Source organism: Thalassophryne amazonica, chromosome 23, assembly GCF_902500255.1.
Source record: "Thalassophryne amazonica chromosome 23, fThaAma1.1, whole genome shotgun sequence".
Lineage (NCBI taxonomy): Eukaryota > Metazoa > Chordata > Actinopteri > Batrachoidiformes > Batrachoididae > Thalassophryne > Thalassophryne amazonica.
The window spans coordinates 33,927,140-33,947,402 of record NC_047125.1 but is presented as its reverse complement, the minus strand read 5'-3'; the positions used below and the strand labels follow the sequence as shown (position 1 = coordinate 33,947,402).

Genomic DNA, 20,263 nt, shown 5'->3' with positions numbered 1-20,263 from the left:
CTCTGTCCTCTCTCCACCTATAGCACGTGTGATTTTGTCTTTTTCCTTACTGTGTGCGTAATGACGGACATATGGAGTTGATCACATGGCCTGTTGCTGATGTTTTCTCTCGGAACGGTAAAGTTGACAGGCAAGACGCTGCACTGACATCGAACCTCACTCCACTGTCAGGAGGACGAGAGACAGAGGAGGAAGTGAGAGAGAGAGAGAGAGAGATAAAGAAATGGAGGAGGAGAGATGTGGGGGGGGACTTCACAGCCATGACTGGACGGCCCCCTTTTCCCCCTCAGCCTCCATCTCGCTCTCTCTCTCTCTCTCTCTCTCTCTTTTCGTCCCACTCCACCTCTTCACACTCTCTCTCTCCCTTCGTCTCAACTTTTTCCTCCCTCCTCTTCTGTGTTTTTTTAATGATCTGGGGAGAAGAGGGGAACAGGCATTTGGAGCTTGCAGGCAGGAGCGTCAGATAGGCAAACTGGAGCCTGAAAGGCAGAACAGTGTGGGGGCTGAAGAGGACTGAAGAGGCTTTGGGAGTTTTTATCTGATGCACAGAATAACAGATTGACTGACAGAGACAGAAATGTAGAGTCAGAAAGAGCAGAAAACAACACGTTTTAACACAAATCTGTGCATAAAGCTGGTTAAAAGTGAGCTGTGCTGATAGATTTTTGCAGATAAGAAAAGCCAAAGTCCAGATATTTTTCCAGAGGGGAGCAGGTTTGGTTCCAGACGGGAAAGAGAGAGAAAAGCAGATGGACAGAGGTGCATTTGAATGAAAAAAGAAGACTCATCATCTTCGTCCAGCAATGCTTCTGAGGAAGTCGACACTGAGGCGCTGCTGTCTGCTGTGCTCCTGGTCTCTGATGCTGCTGTAGGACACTTCCAGCATCACTAATTCCTCTTCACAAGAGGAATCACTGACTTTTTTTTTTTTTAAGAAACTGAATTCTTGCTCTGTGCAGGTGTTGACTTTCCTCACGTCATGTTTTCTCAAAGGTACTTCATCACCCCATCAAGGACTTCGTATTTTCTGATCTTATGCATCATGGATTTATGGACAACAGCCTGGCCAGCTTTGCAGCAAAGCCAATCCCAGCTACAGTCTCTCCGGTCCAGGCAAATCTCACTCCTTACCTCCTCGTTGTCAGCTGGCAACCTGTCAGAGAGCGCTGAGAACAAGGTGGCGCGCCTCGGCCAGACGTTCAAACGAAATCTCAGAGAGTTGCGTGAGAAGACCGCCTACTTGGACCTGGTCTTCCTGGTGGATGAGTCATCCAGCGTTGGAGCCAACAACTTCCTGAGCGAACTGAGGTTTGTCCGTAAGATGCTGTCAGATTTCCCTGTAGCACCAGAAAACACACATGTGGCATTGGTCACCTTCTCATCCAAGACCCATGTGGTGACGCGGGTGGATCACATCTCAGCTCCTAAGTCCCACCAGCACAAGTGCTCCCTGTTCAACAAAGAGATCCCCGGCATCACCTACAGAGGAGGAGGAACCTACACCAAAGGAGCCTTCCAGAGGGCCGCGGTGAGTCGACTCTGAAGTCAACTATGTGCAGAAATGTGTGCGTTTATCTCCAGCAGAGCACATTTGTCTTCTGTGTGACTTTGCTTAGTGTCCATATATACATGCACGTGTCAGTGTGCAGCCTGCTGTGTGCACAGGGACCCATTGTGGCTCAGTGAGGCTGGTGTTAATGAGGCCCAGCGTGGCCTCGCTGTTGCTGCAGCTTCCTCTAAATTACACACCAGGAGATACTGAAAAGGAGCTGCATGCCGGCTAATTGTTCAGGAAACTACAGTGGACTTTCCAGTGATAAAAATACCATGAAGAGTGAGCACACATTTGCAGACTTCAGATTGGTGATATTAGACTTTGTGTGGACATATATTATGTCTGGTGGGCTCATGAGGGATGTATCTTCTCATTCCTGACACTTTTTCTTTTGGAATGTTTTGTGGGTTTGGGGAGTGGATTGGGGTCAGAATATTGGCTTGTTTATGGTTTGTTGAGTTTAAGCTGCTTGACACCCACATGCACGTGAACACACACACACACACACACACACACACACACACACACACACACACACACACACACACACACACACACACACACACACACACACACACACACACACACACACAGAGAGAGAGGACATATGGCACACTTCATCAGTCAGGTCCACACAGCCCAGCTGTAAAAGCTGTGTTGGTGGTACAGCATCTGGACCTGTGTAAACAGACACACCTCAGTTCGTGACTCAGATCAGCGTTCACTTTGGGTACTTGCGAGGCTGATTTACTTTAAATATACACAGCATGAAAGTCAGACTTGTCGTCTGGCTGTGTAGTTGTGTTGGAGCAGTGATTCCCAGCCTTTTTCAGACATACTATGGAAAACAACCAGACTGATTGACTTTGAATGTGTAATTGTAAAATTTGTATTATCATAACGTGCGTTTTTAGACTCACAAACATGAGAGAGATCATTTAGATTTTTGGCGATGTGATATATTGATGTGTTTGCTGCCTATGTTTAAGTCCAACATTAAGTAAGTCTCTTCAGCTGCTCCCTTGTTTGCACTCAGGGTCGCCACAGCAAATCCCAGGTGGATCTGCATGTTGAATTGGCACGAGGTTTATTCCAGATTCCCTTTCTGATGCAACTCCACATTACGTGGAGAAATGTGCACTGAAACAAAATGCACGAACCACTTTAGTTTATTTCCACTTTCCATTTTTCTTGGGCAGTGGTTCCTTGGGTCCTGTTTGGGAACCATGAGTAACACAACAGGACAATTCTGTGGTAACGGAATTTCAATGACAGCAAATTTTAGACATATCTTTGCTCACCATTCAACATTAGCTCTAATTTGAATTCCGTTACCATAGAATTACTCAGTATGTTACTGTATTCTGTTACATACTGCTTTTTTTGCATTCAGCAGCCAGAGAAGACATTCAAGCAGATAGCAGCAGGAATGTAGTTCAAATCATTAAATAAAATACTTTATTTTATGGGTGGATGTGCATGTCTGTCCATTGCTCAGGATAGTCATTAGAGCAGACATCACAGAATGTCCCATGTCATGATCAGGATGTGTGTGCTTCTGTTGTGTACTTTCAGCGTATGATTACATGTGTTAGCATGTGACTTGATCCACGCTGGAGCTGCAGGTTTTACGTGTACAGTACATACAGTATTCCGAGCAGGGGAATATTTTAAAACAACAGAATTTGAAGTTTCTTACTTCAGAGCGAGCTGGCTCCTCTGCTGCTGTTGTCACTGTGGGGGTTCCTCAGGGGCATGTAGTTGGACTTTACCCAGGTTTCAGAGAAGTCAGAGTCCACTTGGACAAGGCATGTTCCAAAAAAAAAAACAAAAAAAAAACTTTCTTCTAATCAATGACTGACAATCTGGATACAAATAAACAAACAGTGTTTACTTGTACAGCAGAAGCCAGAGTTTTTGCCTGAGGGTGAGTGAGCTCGTTGGAATGTTGAGCCATAGGCATGAAGATTTTGGACCATCACAGGCTGTGGCTACATTGAGTTTACTGCTGGCACATCGGACCAGTTAAATGATGCTTTGTGGCTTGTCCCAAGCCCAAAAAGATGTCGGGTCATTGGCTTCCTGCTTCTGTCCAGTCGTGACTGGTTTAAGTATGGCTTGTCTTCATAACGGCCACTTCTAGATTCATAGAAAGGGGATTTTTAGGCTTTTGTGCAGAGGTGTAGTTTTGTAGAGAAAAATACAGGGACCTTTAGATGCGATTTGGCAGCTTTGTTTTCCACTCCATTCTTGTTTGAAACTGACAGATTGTATCCTCGCTGAAAGCTTGGCCCTCAGGACAGGTATTCATCTCACCCTCCTTAGTTAAGTGCTGATAAGAAGACTGCTGGCTGTGTCCCAGCCACTAAAGACCACAACAATACCAAGAAAAAGGCTTTCTGGGGGAACTTGAGTGTGTTATCATGAATCACAAACACTTTTGGGTGATTCATCAAATGATGTAGTAGTTTAAAACATCCAAAAGTGGAATATTTTTTAAGTGTATCTTGATGAAGTTGACTTCAGGGTGCTGTTCTTCTTTAAAAGAGATTTTAGATGCATTGAAAGAATCTCTCTTGGTTGCTACTGTTAACAGTCCTACTTACTCTTCTGATGGAGTACCTGTGAAATATAGTGAAGATTCGTCCCATCCTGTCTATGGCTGATGCTGAGACCCTGATTCATGCATTTTTTTTTCTACTAGAATGGACTACTGGAATGTTCTATTTTCTGGTTTACTGCAGTCCAGAATTAGGGGTCTCCAATTTGTTGAAAATACTGCTCTCAGACTTTTTGACAATAAGCAGCAAGTTTGACCACATTACACCCATTTTGGCGTCTGTTCACTGGCTTCCTGTCCCTGTAAGATCAGATTTTAAGGTTCTGCTATTAACCTATGAAATTGTTCACAGACTGGCACCTCCCTACTTAGCTGACTTAATTAAACCTTACGTACCGGCCCAGGCTCTGTGTTCTCAGGATGCAGGGCTCCTTTGTGTCCTGAGGGTGAATAAAAAGTCTGCAGGTCACAGAGCTTTCTCCCTGCCATAGTATGGTGCTATGCTTCCTGTCCTTTTAAATTAATGTTATTAGCAACCGAACAGGTCTCAACCTCAACTTTATCTAAAGTCTGGGTCTGTTAGTGAAGCTTAGGGCGAGTGGCCGGTGATCACCTTAGTATTTTAGTAGTATCTTAGCCCAGGTCTCGAAGCAAACAGTGGGGTGATCGTCCTTTCGCAGTAGTAGGTCCTAAACTTTGGAACTCGCTGCCCCTTGACTTGCGTGCCATCTCAGATCTGCCCCTTTTTAAAACAAAACTCAAAACGTATTTGTTTAGATGTGCTTTTGATACTTAGTCTTGTTTAGACTTGGGAATAAAGTGTATCTGTGTTCTTCTTTTTAACTATATTTTAAATATGATTTTTATATGTACAGCGCTTTGGTCAACTTAGATTGTTGTAAAGCGCTTAACAAATAAAATTTGATTGATTGATATTTTCTCTGCTTTCCTGTTGATTTAAAGTGTAGGTGACACATTATGCCATGTTTTATTGAATTTTTGAGACTAAAATTAAACAACAGTTTAAAATTTATCCTTTCCTGGTACACATTTTCTGAAGAGATAAATATTCTGATTTTGAACTGCACGCCAATAAAAACCAGGAACTTCCAGCCCAGTCACAACACTGGAGAAGAAGGAGGAAGTGACATCAGTACAAGCACCATTGTCTTAATAGCCCCATTAATTTATGGATTAATTTATGGATTTTAACAGGCTATGATAACCCCGTTTCCACCGAGTGTTTCGGGTCGGAGCTGCACCGTGTTTTCGGTGTGAGAACGGTTATTCTCGCCAGCAGAATCCTTTTGATTGGCAGATGGAAACACTTATATTGACGAGTGCGCACTTGCACGGTGTTTGCGGCTTCTCCACTCGACACAGAGGCAAACTGAGTATTTTCAGATTTTTTTTGTTTTATTGTTTTATGGATCATGGCATAAGTTCGTCGTGTGAGACGTAATGAGCAGATGAGGAACTCTGGGAGTCTTTTAACTTGCAGTGCAAAGCGGTTCGTTAAGAGCAAAGACTCGATCCATCAGTGGCAATAACGGATTACACATGGACTTTTTTTCAGCCAAGAAAGAAGGAATTCAATTATTTTCAGACCCCATTTTGTAAACGTGGATACGTTTAAAGATGATCTCATTGAAACGGACAGGTAAGACTATGTTATTTACTCTTTCTGTGAATGGTTTTAATATTTAATATAATAACGTGTTACACTACTAACGTACAGTACACTAACTGTATTCAAAAAGGAAACAATATTCATTTTAAAATAACTGATATTTTCAGTCCCTCATGTCATTTTTTGTCAGATTTGAAATGTATGTACCTTTTTCTAAGAAAAAAAACTTGTAAAAATCCACACTTCCACATCACGTTTTTCTGATGTAAAAGAAACTTTAAAAAAAAAATTTTTATCAGTCAATTATGACCCAGAGCCGGGGAAAAAAGTTTATTATCTGCTGCATGCCGAAATCACCTGCATTATTTATTTATTTTATAATCACCATTCTGTGTTCTGAACTCTGCCAATAAATATCGTCACTGTTGTCAGATTGAAGGTTTTCTTCGAAGGTTTAGTCTCCCTCACTGTGGTCTAAATAAGGCTCAAAACCATAAGACTGTGTCATCCACCGCTGCTTCAGAAAAACCTTCAGACTGGACTTAAAAAAAAGCTCCACACTAGAAAAAAATCATCTGAAAACAGCTTGACCTCCGCCGTGTTTACAGTTGATTTGGGCTTGAATCAGCAGGTCCTGTTCCGGTGATGATGTAGCAACAATACCGCCGCGGCTAAGGGCTGAAATAGAGCGCAGGCTTCAGACAGCTGTTGTTTATCCTTCACCTACGCACTTATAATTGACTTTTATTGTTCAGGATTTTTAAAAATATCAACATTTCATCATTTCTGGTGATTATTTGTGTCACCTACACTTTAATGCTGATGAATTATACCTTAGCTGTGCTTTTTGTGGCTGACTGATTCTGCTCTTTTTCCCTGATTCTGCTCTTTTTCCCTCTGTCCGAGGTGCGGAGGCAAATGCGTGAGAGTGGTGTCTGCGAACAATGGGATGCTTAAATTGAATTAGTGTTTTTTTGTTTTTTCAGCTCTGTAAAACTTTGTAAAAACCTTGTAACTGTTAGTATGGCCTAAGCAGGGGGTCGCCCCTCTGAGTCTGGTCTGCTTGAGGTTTCTTCCTCAAATCATCAGAGGGAGTTTTTCCTTACCACTGTCACCTCTGTTCTTGCTCTAGGGGTTGGTAAGGTTAGACCTTACTTGTGTGAAGCGCCTTGAGGCAGCTTTGTTGTAATTTGGCGCTATATAAATGTAATAAATTGAAACTGATGGTTGGTATATTTTCCGAAATAGATATTTTAGGGAAATGTTGGATTTCTTTCCAACACGATTGATGTTCATAGGCTGTGTGACTCATGAGAGAACGACGCAGAGCTTACTGAAACTCAGATTTTTGGAAAGATAGATGAGCTTAACAGATACATAGCAAGGTCAGTATTCCAAAAACTGGGCCACACCTGACTGAGTCTGATGTTGAGCTGCTGTTTTTACACCACAGAGGACGTGATGTAAAAAACACCAACAAAAAAAAACAGACCATGTGTGATTTGTCACCTGTCTGACTCTTACTTTAAAGAGAGAGGTGAGGCTGAATCCAGCTCGAGATGATATGTATCTGCTGATTGTCTCCATCCACGGGTACGTTGAGCGCACGATGTGATTGGTGATTCTTCTGCTTGTGTCCACATGTGTTCATATGAATGTGTGCACTCATGTGAAGAGAACAGGAAGCAGTGAAAGCATGAGAGGACTGATAATTGCTCTGTGATAATAAGAATGCCATATTTATTCCCTTGGCTGGTCTTGGCTGCATTAGATGCTGTAGAAAGCTGGGATCCATTACAGGAGACATTTTTCCACCAGCGGTTCGTGCAGAAACAGGGCTGTCTTCCAGCGCTCTTCATCTCTGCCTGTCTGTCTGCCTGTCTGCCACCTCTCTTCTCACCTCATACATTAGAACTTCCAAAAAACAGCTTAGCATTATGGGAATTTGTGTAAGGTTAAGATGAGAAACTGTAACTGAATAAATGTTGCGCATCCTTCAAGTTCTCTTCATGTGTCAAAAACACTACAACTGAAGTATTGCTATATGTGAATGCAGCCGAGTCTCACATTTTGTTTTCGTGCTCCCGAGACAAAATCAGTCAAATTTTCGTGACAGGGTTTTTTTTTAACTCACTATTACTAACCCTACTCCTACCCCAACCCTAACCTTCACCATAACCTAATCTTGCTCTTTCCCCCCACCCCGATCTCCCCACTTCACTTTTAATTTCGTGCAGCCATCACAGAATGAATTAGAATGAATTCATGCTGCTGTGACGAAAATGAGGCACTTTTCGTCACAATATCACGAACCAATAGATTAATGTATATTTCATGCTGCTGAATCACGACTTGCCGTGAGACCAGGTTGGTGAATGAATGAATGAATGAATGAATGAATGAATGAATGAATGAATTTATTTATCTGGCACACAGATGAGCAACAATAAAGACAATAACAAAACATAAAAGGAACAATGTACAGAGAACCCGTGTGGCTGAAAGGGTGAAGGCAGAAGCAAACACCCTCCCCTTATACCATTAAAAATAAAGAATGTATACATATATAAATGTATATAATCATGACAACTAAACAAAACAAAAAGAAATTTAAAGTGTATGAACAGTTGAACTTAATCAATCACTGAAACAATGCCAAACAAACACTTAATGACACATAATACCATACAGGTGGGTGTGTGGGTGTGTGTATATTGAGTAAACCCAATAAAATGTGGTTTTGTTTTGTTTTTTGTTTTTCCAAATGCCTATGTAACACATCCAAACAACTATGTCAGAGCAGAGGCATAATTTTGTGAGCTGACCCTCAGATCTCTACTTTTGCTGTGGGGTTTGGAGTTTTTTAAGTTCCTGCTCTTGAGTATAGTGACTCTGACTGTTGTTTGTGCGTGTGCACCGAACACCAGTTTGGAGTATTCAGCCTTCTTGGGGCCCCTGAATGGAGTCCTGTATGGGGCTCCATTGTTCTGCTGGGGGACTTCAACGAACATGTGGGCAATGACAGAGACACCTGGAGAGATGAGATTGGGAGGAACGGCCTCCCTGATCTAAACCCGAGCAGTCGTTTATTGTTGGACTTGCGTGCTGTTCATGGACTGTCCATAACAAACACCATGTTCAGACATAAGGATGTTCATGCTTTTGTGATTGTATCATCTGATCTGAGGATTGGTGTATATATTTGAATCTTGGTTGTAAGTTCTGCCTCCTCAGTGCGCACCACATTCCTCCACGCAAGACGCCGCAGCACCTCACATTCACAACAACAGACAAGACCGATATATAAAGGTAACACGTGCTGCGTCTACACCGAGTGTAATTAGATGTTAAAAGGCTGCTTTTAGCCACAAATGTCACTTTGTTTCTCTGTAATCCAAATTAACATATCGTTCTGTACCAGCTTATGTCAGGAAAAGTCGTATGCTACAATTTGTTTTTTAAATGGTGCTGCACTTTGTTATGATGATTCACAGCGTCTCATTTCAGGATCTGTCTGTCCTCAGTCTGGTGTCACACAATTCCTGATTAACAGACAGCATCACTTATCCTGCACATTTCCAACTTTTTTATTAGAAGTTGATTGATGATTTTCAGTAAATATTACCAGACTTGGAGTATTCATGACTGTAAGTGAGACAAAACTATTATAAAAAATATAATATTCCCTTCTCTGTTGTGTGTTGGGGGATTTGGCTGGACATTTGGGTGTTGTTTTCTTTTCTTTGCTCTCCAGGTGGTATGCAAACTGATTTATTGTCTGTGGAGGAGGTGCTGGCAGAAGAGTCCTTCACCCTCATCAACGTAATGTGCAGCACCTGTGGATGATGCTCACGTGCAACCTTAAAGACTTTCAGCTGAAGCAGATAATGAGATGGCGTTCTGCATTTAAGCCATGTGTGATTCAAGCAGAATTGCCGGGAACTCGACCTTGTGATGTTCGTTTGTGAGACACAGAGGACCGCGCCTGGGTTTGACACATCGTGCCTGTGAAGGAGGACGGGTGAGGGACACATGCTGTCAGCACACATCAGAGGTGATTGATTGTCTGAATAATTGTTAACAGTAACTTGGTATTTTGTTACGCAGTATATTTGAACATTGATGAGAATTGTGCAGCTCGCTTCTCACTGCTGTGGTGTGCGGACTGATGATCCTCCACCTGTTGTGAGAAGCTGCTCAATGTGTTACTGATAGTGTGTGCCTTTGAAGGATATTAGTTGTAGCTGCTGACTTACCTCACCTTTTCTATCCTTCGCAGAGTCGGTTTGTCGTGTCCACCTGGGGGGTGTTTGGCGGTGAACGTGGGTCCAGAAGCGCCGGGCTTCGATCCTTTTGGGTGCTGGAGAGCGTGCCGTCCTTCACTCCACCAGACTGACGCAGTTTTCGTTTGTACACTTTGTATTGCACAGAAGGGGGAAAAATAAAACTGTTTTGTTATTGGAACCGCTTTCTGGTTGTTTTAGCGCTGGGTTCCGTCAGACACAGGTCCGCTCCTCAACCCGCGTCGACACATAACATTCTCCTCTACTTACCCTATTTACTCGGGATGAATCCATCCTTTTTCATGCTCTTTTTAGTTATTTTCCGTCATGCATTTACATGTTCAAATATCTTCAGGGGAGAACAGCTGAAAACCTTTCATTCTCTACTGTTGGTTGCAAGTACTGTAGTTAATCCAGGGTTTATGGCTTTTTCCATTGTTGCATTTGTTATAAGCTGTTCTGGATGCAAGTATGAGCCAATAAATGAAAAGGAGGAAAGCGATCCATTTTCCCTTTTTGTCTCATCACTTGTCTCCATCCTGAGGATTTTCCCCAGGTTGCCTGACCAAAAAAACCCTTTCACTTTCTGCTCCACTTTGGCAGCACAGTCCTGAGCACTAAATTGGAATTGGCAGCCTCACTGCACGCACGCACGTGCACACACACACACACACACACACACACACACACACACACACACACACACACACACACACACACACACACACACACACACACACACACACACACACACAGACAGATGGGCAGCGTGTGAAGTGAGATGACTAGGGAAAATGATGGAAGTAAAAATGGGAGTATGAGAGGGAAAAAGTAGAAGAACGCAGGGGAAAAGTGAGAGAAAGAATGCAGCTTTCTGGTTTTTCACTGTAATGCTTTTACCTGATTCTTGTCTGAATCTGGGTCAAATCAAATATTGGTTGCTTTACAGCATTTGCAACTTAACGAAAAGGAGGGTTCCCTGCAGTCAGCGTGGCGGTTCATGTATTTGTTTATTTGGGCGAGCAGGTCGGTTATTTTCTTCTGGTTTTTATGTTCCGTGAGCGTCTTTTCTTTTCAGTTGCTTGTCTTTACATGGTTGTTGTCATATCTTCATCTTGTCGGTGGTCTTTACAGACTATATGTGAAGTGTGGTGGTGGTGTGCAAAAGGTCGAGAGCTCCACTTAAAATAAACAAACAAACTCATTTTGCAAAGTCAGCGTTTGCTACCAGAGTCGAGTGATCCTTTGGAATTAATTGACCTGGAAGCCAAACCAAGCAGGAAAAATGTGGAGTGGATTATACACGATGATGCCACTGAACAGTGCAGTATTTCACTAAACCTCCAAGCCAACGCTGCCCAGTTTAGGGCCCACAAGCCACATTTGGCCTGAATTCCTTTTGTTTTGGCCCGCCATGGAGTTTACTAGTTTTTATTATTTTGACATATTATTTGATTCTTCTTTCAAATGTAATATATTTAAATTATGTAACTATGTAAATCACGCAATAGCAATCTTTAGTTTTGACAATCCAGATTATTTGTGGTCCATGAAGGGAAATAATTGGGGGGCACCTCTGACCTCAAACAACACCAAGACGATTAATTGGTTTTGTCGGGACAAATTTGTAGCTGCAATATGAATTTATCACCTTTTATCTTTCAGGGATAGACTTGATTGGATTCTTTTATGGAAATATGGCACTTCAACAAGAGTTTTTGCAGTTTGATTGCAAGAGCTGCATTGATGTTCAGCCATAGTTCAACTTTCCTGCCACTTTTTTGCACTTTGGTTGGTCAGGTTAGGCTTTACTTGTGTGATGCACCTTGAGGCAACTTCATTGTGATTTGCCACTGTATAAATGACAATAAATTGGAAAATTAAAAACATTCCTGATTCCTGATTTCCTTGCAGCTGTGTTTTGGCTTGATTGCTGCAGACCTCTCTGATTTTTGATGAACCAGTGATGGCCTGTGGAAGGCTGTAAATTTAATGGGATACATCATGTGAATTGTGGGAAAATTTGTCTGCATTAGCTGCTTTTCCATTATGTTTAAAGAATGTGTTAAGTGTGGATGTCCGCAAAGGAAGTTACGCTTTTTTATTAGCATTCCAGTTTTTTAGCGAGTGGAAGCATGGACTCATGTGACTGGAACCTTTCTGTTTAAGTCAGTTACAGCAAATTTGAGGCCTTTTAGAATCCAATCAAGCACCCGTTGATAAGTTCCAGTGTCACAGACCGAACGGTCCCCCTAAAAATCGGTCCGCCCTGCTTTCACTGCGCATGCGTCATTAGCAGCGGTTCACGGATTATCACCTCGTTTCTGCTTCAAACTTCACTCCAGTCATCATCTGTCTCAGCCACAGATATCTGAAGCTTTAGTACAACAATCATTTCCACATAAACTCAGCAACATTTCATCAAAAAAGGCGGGGGAAGCGATCAGAGCACTGCAGCTACACAAGCTGCTAGCTGATGCATTCACTGCGTGTCGGTCATTTCAAAGTGTCTCAGAGTTTCGTCTCGTTTTTGCTTCAAACTGATTTTAAAATGACTTCAGAGGTTTTACCTTGTCGTCTGATGGTTAATAATCACATTAATCCATTTGATCACTTTGGGTGCAGAGACTCTGTCTCAAATGAGTGGCAGAGCGCCGAAGTGACGCATGTGCAGTGAAGGCAGGGCGGACTGATCTTTAGGAGCAGACCGTTCAGCCTGCCATAACTTTGGTACCAAGAGTTCATTTGTGGTGAGAACCCAAACTGAACCAGTAGATCAAATATCTGAACCATATGTGAATTCAACCTGTTGTGTATGTTATTTTGCAACATGAAGACACTTCAGAGTGACTCATGGATGACATGGAGTAAACGCATTTGTGACTTTACGTTTCATCAAAGGTCATGTGACTAAGAGAAAGGCGGTTTCATATTGGTGTTTAATCGTATTCATGTGAGTACCTGGAACCAATTCCTTGAAGTAGCCTTTTAAAATATCCCCTACAATTCAGCACTGAGCCCAGATTTTGACCTTGCAGTCAATTTTTCTCAAAATGCAATGACTTTATGCTCAGCTGACAGCCAATCATTCCACCAAGGTTGGTCCAGAATGGATCAAAACCCTTTGAGTTATTTTGTATAATATATATATAAATTTTTTTTAACACATTTGGCTTCTTTGTTTGGTATATATATATATATATATATTTTTTTTTTTTTTTCAGCAATTGTGACTTCAATGGAAAATGTAAGAGATGTTGTTAGTATTCAGTCAGACCAAGAGCAAAAAGCTCTTAAACACATGAAGTCAAGGTGCATGTGTTTGATCTGGTCCTCAAGGCTGGACAGGACTTTGATAGGATGATGAGAACTGACTATGTTTCCTGTGTCCATAACCACTTCACCAATCAGACCATCTGCTTCTTCCCTCTGTTTGCTCCACCGTGACATGGGAGGAGGGGATCAGGCATTAGGATGGAGCAGACGCTTTCCCACCTACCACCCACAACATATCTGACAATACTGCGATCAGACGAGGACGTCCACCGACACAACAACATGCCTCATTTACATACTGTGAGTCTGCAGCGGGATGTGACTTGCTACTGTTATAGCACCTCATAAATCAGCGAAATGATTAATTAGGACGCGAGCACAAAGCTTTGTCTCGGGATACAAAAGAAAATCAGTCAAAATCTGACAAATGGCCACTTTGCATAGATCAAATCCCTGAAGATAATGATAGTTTAGCTTTTGGTTTTGTGCTACTTTACGCTCATTTTGATATTTATTGACTGTTCGGCTAACATGAATATGATATTCAGTGAAAACGTCTGCAGCGGTGTTTTACTTCTCTTCCCTTTTCTTGCTCACAGGAGTCCATTTTGTTCTTATATTTCCTGGTGTTTTATTTTTGCACTTCCTCTGTATACGTATTTCATTTTATTACACTGTATATTGCTGTTGGAAAGGCACTGCTACCTGAGATTTCATCTTTCCAGAATATACCGTGATTAATCGTATCTCAGTTCGACTCCGGGCACTGACAGAGGCCCTTAATTTCCGCCCGTGGCCCCACACCGTGTTGTTGGAGTATATATTATTTTTTGGGATTAATCTCTGCTCAGTTCACCCTGCAGCGGATGCAGAACTGTTCTCCTCCTGTGAAGTGTTTTCTGTTGGTTCAGCGGTGAGTGACACATTAACAGCGTCTGTGGATGTGTTTCGGGCTGAGGACACAGAAACGCTGTGGTCTCAGGTTGTGTCCTCTGGGCCGCACACGTCTTCCCACTGAATCGTGACAGTTTTCTTTCTCTGCTTTCCTCTTTCTAACCTTATAACTCTGTCCATCATCCTCAAACACACTCTGGTGAGGGATTTCCCACTTTGTGCCGTCTGTTGTCAGAATCATCACTAATGCTTCTCTTCAGACAGACTGAGGACTTTGAAGTGGGTTGTTTTCTTTTCCACTTTCACCACTGGAGTTGGAAGTTTGAGCTGTGGTTAGTGGAACGTTAAATTATTCCATTTAAAATATGATATGACACCAAGTAGTCAAGACGCCGATCTGTCCCATACCTGCAGGAGCTGATCTACTTTGAACTTTAGATTTTGAGACTCTTATTGTGTTGTCTAAAGAGTGAGGCTGTTTATTTCAAACTCATAAGCAGGGATAATTCACCTTAATTTGCCTCCACCGCAGGCGATAATGGGTCCTGTATCTGTTTACTGTCTGCTGACTTTGTCATTTAATTTAACAACTTCTTCATCTTTTTTTTTTTTTTTTTTTTGCACGTTATTGATTTTAATTTATAGAATTTTGCTCCACATTAGAGTTCTCCATGGGTCCAGTCACAGTTATTTTCATTTACTGTGAGTCATGCCTCACTCACACATGGAACATACATGTTGCGGTGCATGCTTATATGTAATATTTAGGTAGTAATCACTGATGGTGCAGCAGCTTGTCAATACTTACAATTATAAATGTGATGTCATAATTTTGCTGTAGGCTTCTTGCTTGTCTTTAAACACCAAGAGCATGATTAGACAAATCCACTGGTCCAAGGACACTATTTCTAGTTGATATTTTCCCCTGCGAGACCGATGTCTAGTTAAAAATCTTGTTGGTCTTGTGACTAAATGTGTTTGACAAGACCGACGATTTTTTTTTCAGTCTTGCACCTTAAATAACTGAGCTGCTGTTCGCAGATTACAATGACCCGCGCTGTGCCACTCAGTCACTTCATGAATGAAGCTCAGGCAACAAAGGAGTCCACATGCTACTTTCAGCTTAACATGAGTAGCGCACAGAGCTGGTCCACAGACAGACTCAGCAAGAGTTACCATAGCAAAACTGCATGCATATATATGGCACACATAAAAAGTTAACTTAGATCAACTGTTGCATTTTGCCATGAAATCTGAATGTGATGTGAAACATTAACATGATTTTCTTCAACAGTCATAACATTTTCATCATACTAATCTGAGAAGCAATAGATATAATTGTTGCCCAAAAAAAATCTGACATATTATAGAGCTTACGCGGCAAGAATAAATGGACTGTTTGGGCTACATGAGACAAGCACAAGGCCTAAAATACAGAAAAGCAAAGTACACTCAACAAAAATATAAACGCAACACTTTTGGTTTTGCTCCCATTTTGTATGAGATGAACTCAAAGATCTAAAACTTTTTCTACATACACAATATCACCATTTCCCTCAAATATTGTTCACAAACCAGTCTAAATCTGTGATAGTGAGCACTTCTCCTTTGCTGAGATAATCCATCCCACCTCACAGATGTGTCATATCAAGATGCTGATTAGACACCATGATTAGTGCACAGGTGTGCCTTAGACTGCCCACAATAAAAGGCCACTCTGAAAGGTGCAGGTTTATCACACAGCACAATGCCACAGATGTCGCAAGATTTGAGGGAGCGTGCAATTGGCATGCTGACAGCAGGAATGTCAACCAGAGCTGTTGCTTGTGTATTGAATGTTCATTTCTCTACCATAAGCCGTCTCCAAAGGCGTTTCAGAGAATTTGGCAGTACATCCAACCAGCCTCACAACCGCAGACCACGTGTAACCACACCAGCCCAGGACCTCCACATCCAGCATGTTCACCTCCAAGATCGTCTGAGACCAGCCACTCGGACAGCTGCTGAAACAATCGGTTTGCATAACCAAAGAATTTCTGCACAAACTGTCAGAAACCGTCTCAGGGAAGCTCATCTGCATGCTCATCGTCCTCATCGGGGTCTCGACCTGACTCCAGTTCGTCGTCATAACCGACTTGAGTGGGCAAATGCTCACATTCGCTGGCGTTTAGCACGTTGGAGAGGTGTTCTCTTCACGGATGAATCCCGGTTCACACTGTTCAGGGCAGATGGCAGACAGCGTGTGTGGCGTCGTGTGGGTGAGCGGTTTTCTGATGTCAATGTTGTGGATCAAGTGGCCCATGGTGGCGGTGGGGTTATGTTATGGGCAGGCGTCTGTTATGGATGAAGAACACAGGTGCATTTTATTGATGTCATTTTGAATGCACAGAGATACCGTGACGAGATCCTGAGGCCCATTGTTGTGCCATACATCCAAGAACATCACCTCATGTTGCAGCAGGATAATGCATGGCCCCATGTTGCAAGGATCTGTACACAATTCTTGGAAGCTGAAAATGTCCCAGTTCTTGCATGGCCGGCATACTCACCGGACATGTCACCCATTGAGCATGTTTGGGATGCTCTGGACCGGCGTATACGACAGCATGTACCAGTTCCTGCCAATATCCAGCAACTTCGCACAGCCATTGAAGAGGAGTGGACCAACATTCCACAGGCCACAATTGACAACCTGATCAACTCTATGCGGAGGAGATGTGTTGCACTGCATGAGGCAAATGGTGGTCACACCAGATACTGACTGGTATCCCCCCCCCCAATAAAACAAAACTGCACCTTTCAGAGTGGCCTTTTATTGTGGGCAGTCTAAGGCACACCTGTGCACTAATCATGGTGTCTAATCAGCATCTTGATATGGCACACCTGTGAGGTGGGATGGATTATCTCAGCAAAGGAGAAGTGCTCACTATCACAGATTTAGACTGGTTTGTGAACAATATTTGAGGGAAATGGTGATTTTGTGTATGTGGAAAAAGTTTTAGATCTTTGAGTTCATCTCATACAAAATGGGAGCAAAACCAAAAGTGTTGCGTTTATATTTTTGTTGAGTGTATAAGGTGCACAGTGTATTTACATAAAAGCAGAGGATCTTGTAAGCAAATGTTTATAACTTTACATACATTCAACACAAAATGAAAATGTTCTATCATGCTATAGATTTACAAAGACAATATTGATTGAATACATGGACATGATGTGATGATTGATGCTGCGCTGAGGTTTGCCGTCAGAGGCTCTGAGCTTCCAAATGCCCGGGGCCACTAACTTGGACCAGGAGGACCAGTAACAAAATTAGTGCTTCTGGTCCTGACCAGTAGGCTCAAAAAATATTTCTGTAACCCTGAAGAGTGTGTGTGGATGTGGTGGAAAGGTGGGCGAAGTGTTGCAGTTGTGAACAGTGCGTCCTTGGTTCAAATCCCTGCCAGACTGAAAAACCACTGGCAAGATGCTTAATTCCCAAGTTAGTAGTGCTGGTAGGCAGTTGAAGGACTTACATGGCAGGACGCGTGTGTGTGTGTGTGTGTGTGTGTGTGTGTGTGTGTGTGTGTGTGTGTGTGTGTGTGTGTGTGTGTGTGTGTGTGTGTGTAAATAATATATGAGCAAAATGAGCTTCAACTGCTGCTACAAGAAGTTGTTAGAAAAGTTTTCTATACAGGTTTCTGCACATATTTAAGATAAACTCTTATATACTTAATTTTCCATAAAGTTTGTCTTCTACAACAGCACATTCTGTCCTATGAGGTCTAATTGTGGAGACATTGTTTGTCTTTCTTACTTAAGAGCGGTTTGTGCTCTCCTGCTTCTTCTCTCGTTGCACCCCTGCCCCGCGCTCTGAAATGGATACCAAATATTTTCCAGGAACAGAGGCCCTACTTTCCGACCTCTGAACGTCTAGCAGGACCCCGAGGCCTACTCATTCACCATTATCTCACACACACGCACGCGCGTGCACACATACAACACAATGTCCAGACCGAAACAGTCAGACACGAATCACGTGTCAAACATGTCAAAGAGCAGAGAGAGGAACGGGACGATTGAGTGTGACAGTGTGAAAGAGAAGCTGAGCAGCAGCTTAACTGACAGCAAAAACACAAACCTGAGCTGCCGTTTATAAAACGGTTCCTCTCACAAACGTGCTTAGGCTCAAATCCAAGCCCAGGCTGTGATTTATTAAATAATTTCAGGACCCTGAACAGCAGGTTAGATTTTTCTCCTTCGACACGAGGTCCGTGTTGTGTTTTATGAGACTGTTTAAGATAGTTTTGCATAGATAATGTGATGTTTTTGTCGACACAGCTGATCCGTCTCGGAGCTGCTGTCCCTGTGTGTTGATGACCTTGGACCCTTCTGGATTCTCTGAATATCAGAAATCTGGGGCGGTGCTGAGAGATGGCCAGGTAGCACAGAGATATGCATGGTCCAACACATTTCACATGAGACCCAGCCTTCCTATCGCTGGACTACATGACACCTTTTTACCAAACACACTCATCATCCCGTCTGCTCCAAACCTTTTAAGCTTCACATGTTCTATTTTCTACAAATCACCACAAACTCTCTTTTTCTTTTTTGTATATTTGTGTATATCCGGATGCAGGTTGTGTGCGTTGCCAGTTTGAAGTGTTGTGCTGTCGGTCTGTCTGCAGTTGCAGAGTGAAACTAACCTCCAAATTGATCCTTGTTCTGCTTTTATTCTACATTTTGTTGAATGGTTGTAAATTAGTGCAGTTATTGCTGATAAAGTTGCTGCAGAAGGCACTTTATTTGCACTCGCAGCCGTTTTTGGCTCTTGCTTGAGTGATTCTGCTTTCCATTTACATTCCTTTCTTTATCTTTCATGATGTCATTTTGCAGTTTTTGTCTCTACATGGTACATTAATTCACACCTCGTCTTCCTTTCCTCACATTCAGCTGCGTGTGAGTGTGTTCTGTCTGTGATGGTTTGGATGTAGGTTCAGGTCCCAGTTATCCTGACAGAACACACTGGGTTAAGTCCTTTTTTTGGGCTAATTCAGATGGTGTTTAATTGTTTCTACACTGTCACCAGAGCGGGACAGAAACACAGACCTCTGGATGATGTCTGGTCACTAAATCGAGGACCATCCCTGGCTGATGAATTATTTTCTGGACCAGGGTGATATGGACTCATGAGTCGATGGGAGTAGCTTGGATCTCCAACTTCCCTGATGGTAGCTCATCTGCAACAACGTTTTCTTAAAGGTCACCTTCCCAATTTAGATTCTGGATCCTGAATGCAGTGGTGGAGTCCAATTGGTTTGACTTCTAAAGCAACAGCAGCAGATTCAGGTGCAGGCGGTTACTTGGGTTTCAACACCATCCACTATTCAGCCAGTTTCCTGTCAGTCACTGATCTGCCTAACGCCTCCAGTCCCCGCCTGTCTGCTCGTTACCCGTCCTGCTTATTACACCAAAGCCTGGTCTGTCTGTCTGCTCTGCGTCTCTGACACACTCTTCTGTCTGTTTCCCGGCAAATCTTCTTTTCTGTCTATCCAGCCTCGTAGGCCAGCCCGTCCATCGCTACTGTGTATCCTGACATCAGGAGAATCTAGTCCCAGGGACAGTTTGTTGTCAAATTTTCTGTTTGGTGGTGCTTCTCCTTCTTGTTCCCTGTTTTTTTTTTTGCTACACAGACGAGATACTTTGCCGAAGGGGACTTTACCACACTGCACTTATTCTTTCAACCCCGGCCCTCAAGAAATTATTCACTTACAAGCTGAAGCTGTAATTATCCTCGGTGCATACTTTCAGTCTTTTTAGAAGAACATGGCTTTGCACAGGAGGCTGAAGAGAGCCGGCGAAAACACAGGAGCCAGGAAGGCTTTAAAATCCCCTTGATAGATGCAAATGTAATTTTAGACATGTACACATTCATCACTGCCTGTTTTTTTCTCTCTTTTTTCTTTTTGCATGTACCCCATGCAGATAATAGTTCTCCTGAGATGAGTTCAGTTTGACGACTGTGGAGAGACACAGTGAAAGTCCTGCCATAAAACTCTGATCCCCCGCTGCTGTTAGTATTA

The 20,263-nt window shown here is 42.6% G+C and overlaps 1 protein-coding gene across 1 annotated transcript in view; it reads left to right on the top strand.

Annotated features, from left to right (window-relative positions):
• Positions 1–443: 443 nt before the first annotated feature.
• The window catches only part of svep1 (sushi, von Willebrand factor type A, EGF and pentraxin domain containing 1), a 97,460-nt gene continuing 77,640 nt past the window's right edge, over positions 444–20,263 (top strand). Inside the window, 1 exon segment of the mRNA XM_034164156.1 lies at positions 444–1,528. Coding sequence (XP_034020047.1) covers positions 980–1,528 — 549 coding nt within the window. The 5' untranslated portion in view covers positions 444–979.